Source organism: Crotalus tigris, unplaced genomic scaffold, assembly GCF_016545835.1.
Source record: "Crotalus tigris isolate CLP2741 ecotype Arizona unplaced genomic scaffold, ASM1654583v1 scf7180000017639.5415321, whole genome shotgun sequence".
In the NCBI taxonomy this organism is placed as follows: domain Eukaryota; kingdom Metazoa; phylum Chordata; class Lepidosauria; order Squamata; family Viperidae; genus Crotalus; species Crotalus tigris.
This window is the reverse complement of record NW_024096532.1, coordinates 3,089,426-3,107,725: the sequence shown is the minus strand read 5'-3', so window position 1 is coordinate 3,107,725 and position 18,300 is coordinate 3,089,426. Positions and strand designations below refer to the sequence as shown.

Sequence of the window (18,300 nt, the reverse complement as noted above, 5' to 3'; positions counted from 1 at the left end):
GACAGAATCTCTAGCCCCACTCCGTCGATCGGCAATCTCCTCCTGAAACGGAGATCTGGCAACGGCTCAGAGCCCCGAGCCAGCAGAGTAGATGACTTTCTGCTAGAACTGGCTAGGTGAGAGAGGGATGGCAGAAAAGGAAAGAATTTTTTCTCTTTCAAGTTGAATTTCTTAGGAGCTAATTTTTTTGACTGCTACGGGCTTCGAGACTGAGTTAAAACTGGGGTCACGCCCAAAGGAGGGGTGTGGCCAAAGTTTTTACCCAGTCTGCCGGGCAGGAAGGCTGTCATAGAACCCATCCATTGGACTCTACAGCCATCCTGCTGGAGAATGATCATTCTAGAGAGGCTATTTGTACAGATTAATTATATGGTTATTTGTACCAATTATTCTATAATTGAGTTGTCCAACTTAGTTCAATGCTCCAAAACTTACACTAATGTAACCTCCTTAACCTCAACAAAACAATTATCCTAAGGAGATTATAGGAAATTAACTCCAGTAGCAAAAATTCCAATGTGTTCTAAATAATAAGCTCCTAATTAGAAGAAAGTAGTATACAAAACACACTGGAATTTATACAACAATGTACCTCTTGCAGTTGATATAGTTTGATTTTGTTTTAGGATACTGTTCATTTGGTATCTTTCCACAAGAGAATCTACAGAGGTTCTAATATTGAAGGTAGATGGAATATCTGCATGGTTCATATGTGAAGATATATATTGGTACATGAGCATTGAAATAAATAGAGTTGTTTAAGGTCACAAACAGGGTTATATAAATCATGCAGCAGTGATTTTTGAGAGCTACTATTCCTAAATCACATTAGGAAACTAGTTCATTCTTGAAGTTCCCAGGAACTGATCAGTCTACCCAGAACTTAGTTGTTGTTCTTGTGGAAAGAACTACTTGCCTCAGGGCTTGGCGCTTTTTGACATGTCACTCTCTCTGCAGAATTACTGCAATCCATTATTGCAATCCATCATGTTAAAGAACAGCAGATTGGGCAACTTTCCTCTCTTCTTCTCAAACCATGCTTATGACAAAAGTGGATCCTCAGTCGCATTACAAACTGCAAGCTTAATCAAGAAGATGAGAATAAATGTGACAGAACAACAGTACAACTGAATCTGCTTGTAAGGAAGGCATCGGTCTTTTCTCTCTCTTTCTCTCTTCTCCACTCCCCTGCAGTGGGTAACTTTCGTGAGTGAGATAGATCACATTTATGCTTGCAAGGTTCCCTAGCCACCACTGTAATTCGAAGTGGCAAAGGTTCTCTGTACTGCTGAGGTGGGGAAGAGAAGGAAAGAAACCTAGAGAAAAACAAACAGTAACTTGGTGACGCCCCGCTTCCCTTTTCAACCTTGTTGCCACCACAACTGTAAAGGCCAGAAGTTTTCATCTGGTATCCAGGCAACCTCTATACAAGACTTATGCAATACAGCAGAGCAGTTTTCAGAAAGTACGAACATAGAAGGGCAGGAAATGAAAGGAGGGAGGAAAAAGTGAAGACAGGACCCATGAGGTGATGTGCTTTATTTTATAGTGTCTAAGCTTTGGAATTTTCGCACCCAGAGAAACAGTTTTTCTGTTACTTTTTAAAAAGATTTGCTTTAGCTTAAAATAAACATACAAGCTAAGCAAATGGCTGATATACAAATAAAAACACTATCTAGAACAATAATGAAAACAGCAAAAACAGTTTTGCAAGGCAATGTATCTCTTACGTACAGGCAGCCCTTAACTTATAAGCATACACTTAACAATGGTTCAAAGTTATGACAACCTTGGAAAAAACTGTCCTAGAAGTTATGATCATTGCGGTACCTCCGCGGTCATCTGGTCGCAACTTGCCCGCTTGGGAACCAGCTCACTTTTACTACTGTTGCAGCATCTTGCAGTTGTGGAATTGCAGTTTGCAACCTTCCCGGCCAACTTCCGACAAGCAGTCAATTGGGAAACAACTGCGCGATTCATTTAACAACTACATGATTTGTTTAACAGACATAGTGGTTTGTTTAGTGACCTCAGGGGAAATGGTTTTAAAATTGGATCTGGTCATGTGATGATTGCTTAGTGATCAAAATTCTGCTCCCAGTTAGGACCACTTTATGCATGGCATTTTGATTTTCTTAAACATGCATTCAGTTATTTACACTACCATCTTCATATAGATTCAGATTCATATAAAACCCAGAAAATATAAAACAATTTAACATTCTTTCACAAGGCCCTGAAGACCTCATTTTGCCAATGAACCTGGGGAACCCAGAGTGGGATGGAGCTCATCAAGTTTCTTGTTTGATTGCTTGCTGTTGTGTTTGTGTGTGTGTAATTGCTTTTACTCTATATTGGGTATTTGGTTGCCCTCTGGAAAACTGCAAGAGATGCACCATCTGGATCACAAGAGGCAAGGTATTCCATTATATCAGTGGTTCTCAACCTTTCTAATGCCGCAACCCCCATAATACTGTTCCCCATGTTGTGGTGACCCCCAACCACTTATACATCACCGGGTGCCAGGGGCGTGGCCAAAGAAAAGGGGAAAAAAATGGCGGACAGCCTTGTTTGGTGACCCCCGTGAAATGGTCGTTCGACCCCAAATGGGTCCCGACCCACAGGTTGAGAACCACTGCATTATATAGAGGCATTTTGATGCCAGACTTAAAGAGGACAGAATGTAGTAGTTTGAATTTCCAAGCACCAGGCTCATGCTTGTAAAATCCCAGGTTTCCCCCAATTTGTTACATTTCTTAGTTTGAATAGCAGAGGAAACATATTATCTACCAGGAACCCTTAGGAGCTAAACAAATGATTTTTTAAACAGCAATGCAAAAAAAAAAAAAAGTTCTGAAACCAGTAGCCCAAACTCTTGTATCAAAGGGAATATTCCAGTCCTGAAAATGTAGTAATTCTAAAAGGCCAAATTTGATACTTGTTCAGAGGAGCCAGAAAGAAGCTCCATTAATTTAAAGTCAAAGCTGCTTATATGCAAGCCTCACATGTAACTTAACGAATAAGAGATTTGGTCTCTTAATTCCCACTTCATCACAGATTACTTGAAAATGAAAGCAAATGTTTAAAAATAAATCTTTTTGCAAAAATTGATTTAATGGTTTTCAGAAACCCCTAGTGATTTGCAAAATGGTTTTGAAAAATCCCCAGTGATTGCAAACAAAATCTCCTTTGGCACCAGGGAGGAGATTAGAAGCAACTGCAGAGTTGAAGAGCGAAAGATTAATATACATTTTATGCAATTCAAATCCTTAAAGATATTTAGAACAGGAAAAGCATCACAATGGTGCAGAACCCTTTCTGTTGTTATAAGGTTAACAACCCACTTTTATTCAACCCACGGAATTGCTAGAAAGCTGTGGAGTTTAACATTATTAGATCTGATATAAATGCACTATTAACGGTGTGTTTTCAAAGTTATCCCCAACGTGGCTAATACTATTCCATAATTTTCTATAATTTTAATATCCTTTGAGGAGAAAGTGGGCACAATAAATTATCTAATTTTTCTATTTGTGCTAGATAAACTGAGACTGCTTTGGTTGCACTGACCGATGACCTCTGGCGAGCCCGGGATAGGGGTCATTCCTCTATCTTGGTGCTTCTTGACCTCTCAGCAGCTTTCGATACCATCGACCATGGTATCCTTCTGCGTCGTCTCGGGGAGGTGGGGGGCACCGTATTGCGGTGGTTCTCCTCCTACCTCTCTGACAGGTCGCATTCGATGTTGGCGGGCGGACAGAAATCGACCCCTAGGCGCCTCAATTATGGGGTGCCTCAGGGCTTGGTCCTGTCCCCCCTCCTTTTTAACATCTACATGAAACCGCTGGGTGAGATCATTCGGCGACATGGGGTGAAGTATCATCAGTACACGGATGATACCCAATTGTATATCTCTACCCCGTGTCCTTTCAGTGAAGCAGTCGACGTGATGTGCCGGTGCCTGGAAGATGTGAGGGTCTGGATGTGAGGCTTAGACTCAACCCTGACAAGACTGAGTGGCTCTTTGTCTTGCCCCCCAAGGGTCATCCTGATGGTCCATCATTGATCCTGGGGGGGGGAGGTAAACTGACCTCCCTCAGTGCAGGCACGCAACTTGGGTGCCCTCCTCCGCTGGGTCAAAGAGGCCATCTATTCAAAACTGAATAGCCTCACTCCACAGAGGGGGAGGGATCCAACATCATCTATCTCCAGTTTACAACAGTCAACAGTTCCAAGAAGGCTCCACACCCATTTGAACCACTCTGGTGACCTGAAGACACAGATAAGCCTCCAGGTAGCTTTAACGACTCTCTAAAAGATTGCAAATGACCAGCTGTCTGCAAGGAGTAAAAATCCTTCCATTCCCCACCATCCAGTTAGAGCCAAAGAAGCTTCTTGGATGAGAAGCGAAACATCTTCAAAGAAAAAACAAGTAAGTCCAGTTGCCTCGTGAAAAAGCATCTTTGGGGCACTGAGAGGTCAAGGATAGCAAGGATGGATGCACTACCCATATTCTGCTCTTGCCAGAGATCATCTATAAGTGCAACCAAGGCTGCTTCTGTCCCACCAAAGTAGTTTCCACAACCAAAAGTGATTATAGTACAGTAAATCAAAATCTGTAGCAACAATAATATGTCACTAATATACACCATTAACATTCGTATAGTATAACCAACACATTTCCCTTCAATTATGTAAATGCATAGACATAAGTAATTTGATGAATTCAAACTGAAATTCTAACTCTACTTTCTCACAGAAAACAACAATATTTTAATGATGGTCTCAAAGGGTTTAGTGTTAATCAATCTAGATCCAATTGTATAACAGAGGACATGCATGGCTTATTTGTTTACAAATTGCCAAATTAAATTTCCAACTTTGTATTTAATTTCTAAGCAAAAATTATAAACTCATCTAATAGAGTTGTTTGACTGTGAGACAAGCAGCATATAAATTTAATAATTAAATAATAGATTTTTTTATTATATGATTTTAAATCTTATTGATGAGATTGGGGATATGTCACAGCAGGTAAATGGCATTTAGTTAACTTGGGGAGGCTGAATCTGAATAGTACTTAGAGGAAGTCCACCAGGAAATGGAACGAGATGTCAAAACATACGCTAGAAGAAGACAATGACAAATCAATTTGTAATTACTGTGAATAAAACTACATAAGATGTTAGCAGGTCTTCAGCTCATCTAGAAGGAATCTTTAATTTTTTATGAATGGTAGGGTTCAAAATAAGTATCTCCCACTGCCATATTATATAGAACATCACAAAGACAAGCTCTATCCATGGAGGTACTACCGGTAGAAGTACAAAAACAAAGCTCTGCATATAGTTTTCAGTTGAAAGACAATATGATAAATTCACTCTGAATGATTCTAAACCAGCTTGGAGCATTTCAGGCATCTACAAGGGCACTAATTTAGGGAATATTTAAATAAAATATGAACTCATGTTTACAAATGCTAGAAATGGTCTAAGTTAGAAAACATGCAAAACCAACATTTAAGACAAGTTCAAATATTATTCCTGTCCGTTTTACAGACTTATTTTCTTGATGTTCTGACTGACAACAGTTGAAAAGATAGTAACATTTTCATCGGAAAATGTGTTCAACTTCTTCTTATCAATGCCATTGAAAGAAAACAGTTATCTAAAATATTTTATACCCCAGCAGTTCTTTGGTGGCTTACAAGTTCATGTTTAACTGCAACCACAAGATCATCAAATGTCAAATGTCCTTTCAAAGCAAAAAGTCAAGACTACCAGTATAAATTTAAAACTCATTAAAACCATAGAAACTAGCTAGTCTGGTCATTATGCAAACAGGAAAGAATGTTCTATCATTACTCCTCTCTGATACAGCTACCAGTATTCTTCATGTAAAGAGAGGCAAGACAACTCTATAAACATCTTAATAACCAGGCAGGCTCAAATGATCATTTTGCAAGATTTTAAGATAACAGCTAGAACTTACCTGAAGCAACAACATAGTGCTGAAGTAGTGACATCATTTAAAGCTTCACTGCATCAGTCAGTCACAGGAATGCAGTAAATTGAGAGGTCAGACTATTGTTTCTCAATCTTGGCATCTTCTGAATGTATGGATTTCAAATGCTAGAATTCTCCAATCAATATAGCTATTGTTGAGGATTCTGGGAATTGAAATCAGTATATCTAAAAACTATCAAATTTGAGAAACACTGGGTTAAACTAAGGATCTTTTAATACATCTGAGGAATCAGCAAAAACTAAAAAAATGGCAGAATTGGGGTAAAGAGCGAGAATAATAAAGAATTTTAAACTAAGGCTGTTACAGATAATGCAAATAATCATATATTTTAATATAAAAGTCTGTATTATATTTTTCTCAATTCAACTCTTCTTACTGTAAGCGCTACTTATGGTTATAACTTTAACTTAGCAAATAAGACAGTTGTCGAAATATGTTGCCAATAAAAATTGTCCCAAAGTTTGATTAGAATTCTAATCTCACTAGTAACTGAGCTTCAAAATACATTTAATCAATCCCAGAGATGGCTAAATTGATTTCTTGGATAAAAGAAAAAACACAACTACTTTTGTTTCCACTTAGAAACTGCTTTTGCACTTTATGCTTGAGGTAGAAAAAAATAAAATTTTGGTTTTGACTTTTACTGATTAGGTAGATTTGTTATAGAAATGGCTAGTTTATACTATTAAGTAAAAAGTTGAGGTTTGATGTTATCTTATTCTACTAAACCAGTGGTTCTCAACCTGTGGGTCGGGACCCCATTTGGGGTCAAACGAACATTTCACGGGGGTCACCAAACAAGGCTGTCTGCCATTTTTTTCCCTTTTCTTTGGCCCCGCCCCTACACCCAGTGATGTATAAGTGGTTGGGGGTCACCACAACATGGGGAACTGTATTATGGGGTCGCGGCATTAGAAAGGTTGAGAACCACTGTACTAAACCAAAGGGAGTCGGAAGTCAACACCTTTTCTTTCTTTTCACCTTTTCTATACTTTTCCATTCCCCTTTCCTCCTATTATTTGCTTTTATATTTTTGTATTTTATATTATAAACTAATAAATATAAAAAAATAAAATAAAACACATTTAATCAAACTGACATAGTATTCGGTTTAAAATATTATGTGCTGAGATTTAGATTCAAGCTTCTGTCATTACACCTCAGTGCTAAAAAGCATTTTATATTTTTCTGTTTTGCACAAGATGGAGTTTGAATACTATCCTACAGTTTCTAAGTATCAGTCAACAAAACTAACTCAATCAGAAATGCTAAAATTCATTCTGCAAGCAAAAGAGCTTTTGTTACAAGCTTAAGTTTTGTAAGTCATTCTCCAATTGCATGTTTCATTCTGAAAAAGAAAGCAAAGCAGCAGTGTCTAAGGTGTGGCATGGTAGAGATCTGAGCTAGTTTAAAAGTTTGGCTGAATTGATTAGCATTTTTCAAAAGACTTTTTCCCTCTACAGTAGCCAAATGTCTTTTTAAAGTAAATATGGTCAAGATTTCGGAAAACCAAATAATGAAATTAAAAGCTTCTATTTTTTTAAAACTTTATTTACAAGAAATAGAAGCAAATCATGTCTCACAGAACTGCATGATGGGTAACATGGTCTTAAAATAAATATATACATGTATGCATAATTACACTTAATACTGCAATAAGCAACCGGATACCTCCAGATACTCTCTTTAAACCACAACCATCCAGTCCAGCAGTTCCAAAGGTGCTTTTTCAAAAGTCATCTGGGCTTTCTTTGTTTTTCTCTGAAAACATTTCGCTTCTTATCCAAGAAGCTTCTTCAGTTCTTCAGAATTCATTTGAATGCCAATTAATAACTTCACAGTAGTTTTGCTAATATTCACCCATAACTATACAAGTTCCAAATAATCTTCCATCCCCTTCCCTCTCTATTAGCAGGATCAGTCAGGGTCACTTGCACAACTTCACTGGAACTTGGCCACTTAGTCACAATCTCTTAATGAGCTCTTTGTAAGTAGCAGGCCCAAAGGCCTGTCAGCATGGTCATAAAAACAGGCACCAAAGTTCAGATGAGGTAAAAGTGAAAGCAATTTGTACTGGTTTCAAATTTACCACTCTGAAGCAGTCATGCAACATGACAGTTAAAGAACTATATGACTGGTCATAGGTAAATCTCCGAACAGCATGTCAAAAACTAGGATGTGTGCAGAATAGTGAGAATTGAAAAAGAACTGAGATCACATACAAGTGGGCAAAGTATGGCTCTTAGCATGTATGACTCCCTGTCATGATCAGGATTAGAAGAGTGGGAAACCTGTTGCCTCTGCTTTAATTTCATGTTGCCTTCCAAATGCTGAAGGACTTTCCTTGCTTTTCAGATGATTCTCTTGGGAATTGCACAGAGGAAACTTTGTTTTCTTCTGTGCAATAAAATGTACCAATGCTTGACTCTGCCCACAGCTGACTTGGCAGTATTTCACCATTCAGCGGAGGGATTTTCCCCATTATTTTTTTTTTTTAAAAAAACATTCATAGAAGTGGGGTTTCTTCATCATACGGATGTAGACTAAATCTGGTGATAGAAAGATAATGGTTAATATTGACCAAAATTCTGAGGAAAACAAGAGGCAGGGCAAATGGAAAAGACAGCATTTAGTCTACTAATAGGATCTACAGTATCTACAGCATTAGAAGAAAAGTTGGATCGTTGGTAGCACTCAAATTATGAAACTCCCTTCCCAGCTATTTTCAGCTGGCACTTTTATGATAGCTTATGGGCATCAAGTGAGGCCCATCCATTTTTAATAATATTTCCTTGCTCTTGATTGACAATGGTACTCTCTAATTAAATAGTTCATTGTTTCATCTTTTTCTGAGCTGTCATTTTTTTAACGCAATGCTTTTTAATCCGTTTTATTTAGAAGGGCTTCAAGGCATTTATTAAAAAGGAGGGATGCATTAGATTAACTAAATGAACCTGGGCAGGACTTATTGCTAAACTTTTACAGAGCCTACTGAGATCAATATCTCAAATCATCTACAAGAATACTTATCTCCAGTAGACATTCTCTTTCTTTCACATCACAATTATCATTAGTATTATCCTATTTCTGTGGTGGCGAACCTATGGCACGCGTGCCACAGGCGACATGCGGAGCCGTCCCTAGTGGCATGCAAGCCATTGCTGGGGCAAGCTGCTTCCCTCCTCCTCTTTGTGCATGTGCAGTGCTTCGTGCTCTCTGCGCATGCGCAGTTCTTTGCACTCTCTGCACATGCGCAGCTCTCTGGGGGGTGGCTGTTTGATTTTTATTCCCTTCCCATCTGCTGGGTGGTTGCAGCAGGTTTTGGTCTCTTAAACCCTCTTCCACTTCCTCCTCTTCATCGGAGCCCCCTTTTGTCTGCAACCAGCTCCTGCCCCAGCCCCTGCCTCGCCTTGCCCCATGGCAATGGTACCCCTGCCTTGCCCCCTCCCCTCCCTTGCCTCACTTCACCCTTCAGGACAAGTCTCCTAACCACAGCCCCACCCACCAGAGAACCCCTGGATCTCCCCCAATCCTGCCTCCCCGGCCCCCACAGGCATCCCTCCCCAGGAGCAATATCAAGGTGGCAATGCCCACCCAGGCCATGGCCACCCATGCTACCATGATTACCATAGCCACGCCCACTTGGTGGCCATGCCCCCAGCGCCCGACAATGCATAAGTGGGTTTCGGGTTGCAGTTTGGGCACTCAGTCTCAAAAAGGTTTGCCACCACTGTCCTATTTCATACTGATATATGTATTTATTTGGTCAACTCAAGATGGTGAACTCCTAGTTTCCCTACAAAAGCACTGTGATGTGGGATGAGCTGAGAGTATGACTGGCCAAGTCACCCAACTGGGCTTCAAGCCTAAGGGAGCCCTAGAAGTCACCGTCATCTGGTTTCTAGGCCAGTAACGTAACTACCTCATTACTGTATTTAATATCCCCTTTCTCACCTACACTATTATAACATTTTATATTTTGGTTTCAAGACTTTATATTCTCTCTGCCCAAGACATTCCACACCCCCATAAAAGTAGTGTGAACATAAAAAGAAATCATAAAGACCATTGACACAGGATGCTAAAAGATTATAACAAGCCATGCATACAATATATCAATAGCAGAGAGCTGTTTCAGAGCTAGAGGGATATGACCTTTCAACAGGAACTCTTGCCCAGTCGCAACTAACAATTTCTCAGAACAACAACAACAAAAAAAAAAGAATTGAAGAGCCAATGAGAAAACTGCTAAAAATGAGATTTGTGTGTTTGAAAGGTTCAACTGAACACCTACACCGAAGATCTAAGACACATATGCACAGTTCTATTGACCTTGTGCAAGTGCTGTTCAACTCTTTGTGAGGTACTACTACCATGCTTCTGCTCTATTTTTACCCAGTATGCTGCCCAGCATACTCCATCTGTTTCAGTCCAGCTATGAAGTGGGCATACATGTCATGTTCTTACTCAAACTATTTACAAGTATGCTCAGAGATTTATAGCCCAAAGTGTACTAGGGACAAGATCACAATTTTCCCCTCAAAAAGACCAACAAACTTGCCAAATTCTCTAATAGGAAGCTTATACTTCAGAATAAGAAACAAAAAAAAAGCATTTAACAAGAAGTATAGGAGGAAGAATCTTACCCTCTCAAAATGGTCAAATAATGGTGTTGGCAATACCTAGAGGGCCTCATAGTACAACAAAAATGCTATGAAGCATATATAGAAAATCTAACAGTTGTAGATACTTTCCAAGAGAAAATTCAACAGCTTTAGAAATGAGATCAAAATAAGTAATCCACAAACATTTATACTTGTCTACAGCATACTGGTATATTTATGTTAACATTAGGGACCCTAGCAACCCTGCAAGAGGAAACTTGTTTCCTTCCAAATTGCAAAACATTTCCCAGATTGTTTGTTGGGAAACTTTACTCCTAGACTTTAAAAAAAAAAAAATCCACTTGCCATTGGGAAATGATGAGCAAGCAGACTGCATCCCAACTCCAGAGAAAGGAATGGAGATAATTTGAGCTGTTATACTATCATAATTGCTGCCATTCTCAGTTTTAAATTAACAGGAAGTCTGGAAATTATTTAGCTCTCTGTGGCCAAAGTGGAGAAACTTAGAGCCAAAGGAGAATTTAAAAGGAGGAAAGGCAGATAAAAGGTAATGTTGGTTACCATAGCTTAAACACACATTGTTGGGAGTATTAGATTATGAAGCACGCATTCCCTCCTTCTGCCAGGAAAAAAATATTACCAGGCTTTCTTTACCTCTACAGGTCAGCTAATACTTGTGCATTCCTATTAGTCACTAGTAGCAACCAGGCTAGTATTTATTGGGTTTGGGTTCACCAAGTTACTACATCAATTGTTGTTACCTTTTAGCAAACTACATTTTAAAGGAATGCAGGCTTTACTGATTCTTCAGTTATATGCATAACTTCATAAAGTTATTTCTCCCCGGGTTTGTCAATTTCATTACTCCTAGTGGTTACACACTAAGAACTTACTCTTATTCAAAGACTACCCTTATTTATTCATCATCTAGCCCTGAATACTCAATTCTTATATTTGGAACAGAGGGTATTCCCCCACCCCCAAGGCCACTTGTTAACCTGGAAAGTACAGTACTTAAGTTTTTTGAATAGCAAAATGAATCTGCTAATCTCTCAAGCTCTGCTTTCCTTTGCTGCTGTACTTTATGGCTAGTAACCTACATTCTGCAATGCATTTCTTTTCCAAGAAATCAAAGCTTAGTCTATATTTATACTGTAGATTTTCTAAATTTCAAAGCCAAAAAGAGAGACAGAGAGCCAGGAATCTGAGCCCCCATAGTAATGCAAGGCAAAGATAAGTGATAATTTCAGCTTGGGGAAATCCATGCTATGCAGTCAAACTAAGGCTCTCTTACCAAGTTAATTAATCCTATTTTCTCTGGGAAAAAAGCCTTTCAATTTTCCATTAAAAAAAAATAGATGCCATAAATTTTCCCCATATGTCATGAAAAAGTCATTTGAACTTTGCAATATGAATGAGGGTCTCCTTTCGCTGGAGCTACATATATATTTATTAAGGAGCAGTAAAACTCTTCCTCTGAGGTTATTTACTATAGCAGAATTCCTCATATCTAGCCTGTGTGCAGAAAGATAATATTCTCTCTGCTCAATCAAAAGTACAACAAATGCATGACTCCTTCAGACCAATGCTTCTAGAGAAAACAAGTAAGGAATTGAAATACCTGGCTATCTGGTCAAAAAATATTAGAAGAAAAGCTTCGTTGAAATGTCAAGTCTTTCATTCAATTGCTTCCTTATGTGCTGATTGTAGCAGTGGGGTTAACTTTATGCCTCTTCTTGCCAAAACTGTCAAAACAATCTGCAGCTGTATACTTCCTAGATTTAATAACTATGATAGCCAAAGCAGCGTGAATCTTTAAAATAGGACAAATTATAAATAATAATAATTTCTATGGCTTACTTTTGTTTGGCGCTCTTTCAGATAAGATTTACACTTTCTTAAAGTTTAAACAAGGCACATCAGACAGCCTGCTGTGATTCCTTTCTTTTCGTTAATAGCAGACAGATTAATGGAAAGGAGTTGCATCACCAGATCAGTTTATCTATATTTTAATGTCCCCTATGGACAGTAGCCAAAGTAAAACATACTGCACATAACTAATTCTCTCATTCTCAGTTTTAAACAATGAAAAAAGAACAAAGTACAAGGCACCTAGGGATCCTTAGTGAATTCTACGAACAAGCTAAGTATGAACTGAATTTGCTTTCAAGCTACCTCTTAATGTTCTGGTGAAAATCAGTTTTTCCCCTGGCAAGCCTTTTTTGGGTTCATTTCCCAGTTTAGGGCAAGTTCTTTGCATTAGGAAATCAAATGTTCAGTTCAGGACCATAAAAATATAAGCACTGTACAATCATTTAGTTAGCTGCAGCAGGTTGTCTCATCATAGTGCCTGATCTCATGAAAATATGTCATGTTTATAAATCATTTGTAATTTAGCCTTGTCAATATATTTGTCAATATACATTTCCACAGCCCTACTTCCATGAATCATCACTTTCTAGTTTTATTATTTTATTGCCACAATAAAATGCAACTAAGAAAATATCAGGTCCATAGTAAATGTGACATGCCCTATGAATTAAGATGTACATACTAGTAAAAGTATCAGCTGTTTTGAACTCCTGCTTAAAAGTTCACAAAAAGTAGGCATTTGCCAATAACTCAAATTTTTTAAAGAAGTCTACATTTTACTTTTGAGTACAGTGCATAAAGGCTTAACAAATCAAAAGATTCAATATGTGCCAAGTGAAACACCAAATTTACGAATTCCTTCTTGATTCTCATAATGTAAAAATACTATCGATCTATTCTTTCAACTTCCAGCAAAACAGATTCACCTGTTTCAGAAATTGAGATCATTCAAAAAGAGAAACACATTAAATCAATAATATATTGTCTGATTTCCTTAAAATATGACTTTTTAAAGATTTCAACTTAAGTGGAATACCTATTGAAACTGCCTAGATCAGACATGTCGAACACAAGGCCCGGGGGCCAGATGCGGCCCGTGAAGTGGTTTCATATGGCCCGCGAAGCCATCCTGGAAACAGTGAGGGAACGGCCCTGCTGCCTTGGCCCTGGCCAGCCGGGAGTCAATGTACAATTTTGTAGTGGCGATCTATACTGAAATGCATTCAGTCTTAGCTCCACAAGGCCGTCTAGAAACAGCGAGGAATCAGCCCCTGCCACGTCAGCCCGTCATGCTGGGGAAGTGTTACCCTTTGTGAGGAATGAAAAAATGGACCATGCCTTGGTGCTTGCCCCGGTCCCACCCCCTTCTGCCAGAGACCCTCAGATCTGTCCACTCCTGCCCAGGCCCCCACAAGCACCCTTCACGTGAACAATGTAGAGCTGGCCATGCCCACCCAGTAGGCCACACCCACTCCATCCACACCCAGCAGTAGGCCGCACCCACCTTGGCCACACACCCCAGGGCAACCACAATGCTGATGTGGCCCTCAATGAAATTGAGTTTGACACCCCTGGCCTAGAAGTACACAAATTTTCAAATATTTATCTTTGATCTTAATTGAAAAGGCTCAACTCTTAAAAGGGTCAAAAGACAGCTTCTATCCACAAATAAGATGAATTGTTATTTATCTCACTTACCAAATATAGTACTGAATACTACTAGCCACATATCACAAGTAATGATTACCATTATTCAGACTCACCAAACAAATATTGTGTATGCAGTTTGATCAGAGCTCAATTTATCCATTAATACACTTTAACTTTTCTGTGTCCAAAAGGTGGTTAAAGCGTGTTATATAATAAGGGTGGATGTTTCCTTCTGCACTGGCATGTGACCATTCTAAGCTGTGCAAGTGATTCTGAGGAGTATACAAGGCATCAATTATCTACAATGTGTCCTGGTGAATATTTTAATTAGGAATTAAGGAGAAGGAATTTGGAAGAAAAATGCATATGAAAATGTGAATTGTGCATGCTGGGCACTGAATTCAAAGGAGCACACTTTTTCCCAGTTAATCAAACCTCAAACAATGCAGCTACTTATACATATCAGAATCACCTTCCCACCCACTCAGAAGTAGCCACTGTCACGAAAGACACGAAAACAGGAGCTCAACATTTTCTGACACCTGTTCCTCTTAATTGCAAGCTTCATTTATTTAAGTATAGATACACGCACACGATTTAGGCATTACTTTCCTAGTTGTGTGTTTTTTTTTTTTTAAATCATTGTTTTGTAAATCCTACCACTCTGGTCAATTTCAATTCTGCCAACAGGAATACGCTATTTGTGCAGGCGCACAGATTCAAGTATATAGTTTTCAGACTTGCGTCCCCAGAACTTTCAGAAGAAATGGAGGGGAGGGGGCAGTCGGATGGAGGGGGGGAGCTGTCCTACCTTTCCAATTACTAAAATTTAAAGGTATCACAAAAGACTGCTACAATGCTGAGGACCGAAAAGACTGACGACCCCGCTCCCTTCGCCGCCTAGCACAGTATGAAGGATCCGGACGAAACGTCGCGATTCTGGCGGGGGAGGCATGGAAGTGAGTAGGTGGGTGGGTGGATGCTTGCGAGGAAGCAGCGAAAGGAAAGCCGGATTGTTACCTGAAGGAGCGAGGGAGGAGGACCCAGCAAGGACTCCTCAGGCGGAAAGAGAGAAGGCAGCCTACAAACGGGGAGGGGGGAGAATATACTGAGGGGGGCATGAAGGGGGGGAGGGTCTCCCACAGGGTTCTCTAAAATGGCGGAGCTCCCTTTCTCACAGGGCTCCCACTTCTCTCTCTCTTTCCCCCCCCCCTTCTAGACATAGTCCCTCCCCCCCTTCCCTTCTCCTCACCCTTAAGGTCCACCGCGCTCAACGGGCACGAGCCCCTTCCTTCCTGCCCTTTCTTCGCTGGCGGAGGAAATGGGAAAGCTCGCTCACTCGCCGCTCTTTTTTTTTTTTTCCTTCCCCTTGCCTTCACCGCCACAATCCCAGAAGCCACCGCGCGCGCCTCCAGCGGCCGATTTGCCATTTCCTTCTCCGCCTCTCCTCCTCCGGCTAAACCCCGCCCCTTATACCCCGGGTCGACTTTCCTTCCGCTTGGCCCTTCTTTCTTGCTGCTGCTGCTTCTCGTGCGCGCGCCTTCATTTCCTTCTCACTGATTCCTCACTTGCCCGAACAAGCTCGCACTCGCTTCCCCGCTCCTCCCATTTGGCTTCAAGGAAATTAAAACGTGAAAGGCGCAGGCGCCGCCTGAAGCGTACCTAACAGTGCACATGCGCAGAATTCAGACTCTGGAGACTATTTTCTCCTGCACGTTTTTTGAAGACCTGTTGGACTTAAGTGCGACTCCCAAGTTGGCACATCTACGTCCACTTGTTTTATTCTTATTGCTATTTCTGTTCTGGATGTGTAACCTGACTAGAGCATGTAGATCTGTATGTTAGAATGTTTGGCATTTATTGGGTTAAGTACTGTCTCCTTAAGAGATGGCTTTTGGGTAATGTAGTTTAGCTAGTCAGCAATCCCATGTTAACAGGTATGTGGGAGGAGTTACTCAGCTCTTTAGTTTTATTGACCAGCTATTGAAATACATTTTATCATTTTAGCCATTATCTATCCACTGCAAGATGAAGGCCTTTTCTGCATGTTTCCAACCTATATTTTTTTACTAAAATATGCATACCCCACATACCTCACTCCTCTTACGTTCTGTAATCGCAATTTCAATCATCAACCTCATGAGCTGCTGTATCGCTGCCATATCGTGGCCTTTTTGCCCCATGTCCATTCTCATGTCTGTACCACATTTTATACATGTAATTTGATGGAGATTTCTATTCTACAAACATACTGATCCCATAATAACCGTGTCCTTAATTTTTTTATTTTATTTTGCCTGCAATGTACTCTGCTAATCAGGCATTAATATTTTTCTTATGCAGTCCAGCTATCACAGTAATCTGATTTTCTTGAGTACCGACTTAAACCAGGTTCTTAGTGCATTTTTAAAAAATAACTAAAACGATATGTATTGCAAATTATTTTCCTCCCAGTTGAAGGGGACATTACTAGGGATTATACCAGCCTAAGAGCTCTGTCATGAATGTCACCAATTCTGTGGTTGTTGGTCTAAGCATAAAACTGAATCCGGGATGCTGAGCCAGCTGTGATTTCATGAATCTTAGGGGTCTCATTGTCAAAAAGAAGTAGGTCCGTGTTTTGCAATCACCTGGGATAGTAGAGCCCTAAACATAACTGTATAATGGCTACCTATAGTGCTGTAACAATCAAAGCTGGCAACTGGATGGATTAAACATAAGAACCCTCCCCAAAATGGTACTTTTGTCAGGGTGGTTTGGAATAAGGGAGAAAAAAATGGTTATTGATTTAAAAACCTGCAAGTTCCAGAAGTTATTATTTTGTAACTAAGCCATAAAGTTTAAGAACATAGTTTAAGAACCAAAATAACTGAGTTTATAAAACTTGTTCTAAGCCAGAAGTGTCAAACTGCTGGCCCACGGGCCGGATGCATCATGGTGAAACCGTGCCCTCCGCATTGCCAGCAATAGAAATAAAGTCGTGACATGTCACGTGATGTTAAGAGCCAAGAAGCGACATCATGGTTGAGACCTATATATACAAACATGATGGCAACTTGACTTGGAACTTAAGATTCTTTGAAACTGCTGTTGTTAAATTTTACATATTTTGTGCTCAAAGTACTCTATGAAGTACAAAATAATGACTACTGTACTCTTAAAATTCTGTAAACAGAACCTTTCTTAATATAAGTCTCCTTTCTTAAAACATGTACAGGTAGTCCTGGACTTAACAGCCATTTGTTTAGCAAACATTTGAATGTTACAGCAGCACTGAAAAAAATGACTTATGATCAGTCCTCACACTTATAATCATTGCATCATCCTCAAGGTCACATAATTAAAATTCAGGAGCTTTGCAATCGACATTTATTTATGCCAGTTGCAGCATCACAGGGTCATGTGATCATCATCTGTGACTTTCCCAGCCAGCTTCTTACAAGCAAAGTCAAGGGGGGAAGCCAGATTCATTTAAAACTTGCACTGATGCGTTTAACAATTATAGCGACAAAAAAAAAAGGTTGTAAAATTGAGCACAACTCACTTAATAGCTGCCTTGATTAGCAATGGAATTTCTGATCCCAACTGTGGTGGTAAATCAAGTACTGCCTGTATATTATAATGGCAGAGCACTTCTTTCTTGACAATGCAGCTTAGTTTACAGACATCTATATTTTTATACACAAATTTACAGAAGTAACTCCCATAGAGCGGTGTTCTTCAACCTTGGCAACTTTAAGATGCAGAATCCATGCTGGTTGGGGAAGGTTGAGAAATATTGCCGAAGAATATATATATAAAACAACACTTCAAAGTGCAACATTTTCACTCTTATAAATCCATGGAATTACTTTAAGGTTAAAGGCATTCAGAACTGGAGCATAAACCAATCCACATACTGTATAGTATAGCCGAAGCAGCTTGGTTTCAAGCTTATGCCAGAGTTCAGGTCCCCCCTCAGCCACGGATTTGGTTAAAAGGCCTGAGATAACTCTTTGAATTACTAAACATTTTAAAACATGTTTTAACCATAGCTATTAGGTGAAATGTATAGCTTTCTTTTTACGCTTAAATTTTATTTAGCTGATTGTAATGCAATATGAAATACCTACTAGCATAATCATCA

At 39.6% G+C, this 18,300-nt stretch overlaps 1 protein-coding gene across 2 annotated transcripts in view; it reads right to left on the bottom strand.

The window, feature by feature from the left end:
* Positions 1 to 15,576, bottom strand: part of PPP6R1 (protein phosphatase 6 regulatory subunit 1) — a 58,850-nt gene extending 43,274 nt beyond the window's left edge. The window contains exons 1-2 of one of the 2 annotated variants that reach the window (XM_039335173.1): positions 15,427 to 15,575; positions 917 to 1,082 (exon numbers count right to left, since the gene is read on the bottom strand). In XM_039335173.1, coding sequence (XP_039191107.1) covers positions 917 to 973 — 57 coding nt within the window. In that variant the 5' untranslated portion in view covers positions 974 to 1,082; positions 15,427 to 15,575. Of the gene's footprint in view, positions 1 to 916; positions 1,083 to 15,426 lie in introns of both variants that reach the window. The other variant, XM_039335174.1, reaches the window with a different exon arrangement.
* Positions 15,577 to 18,300: the final 2,724 nt, after the last annotated feature.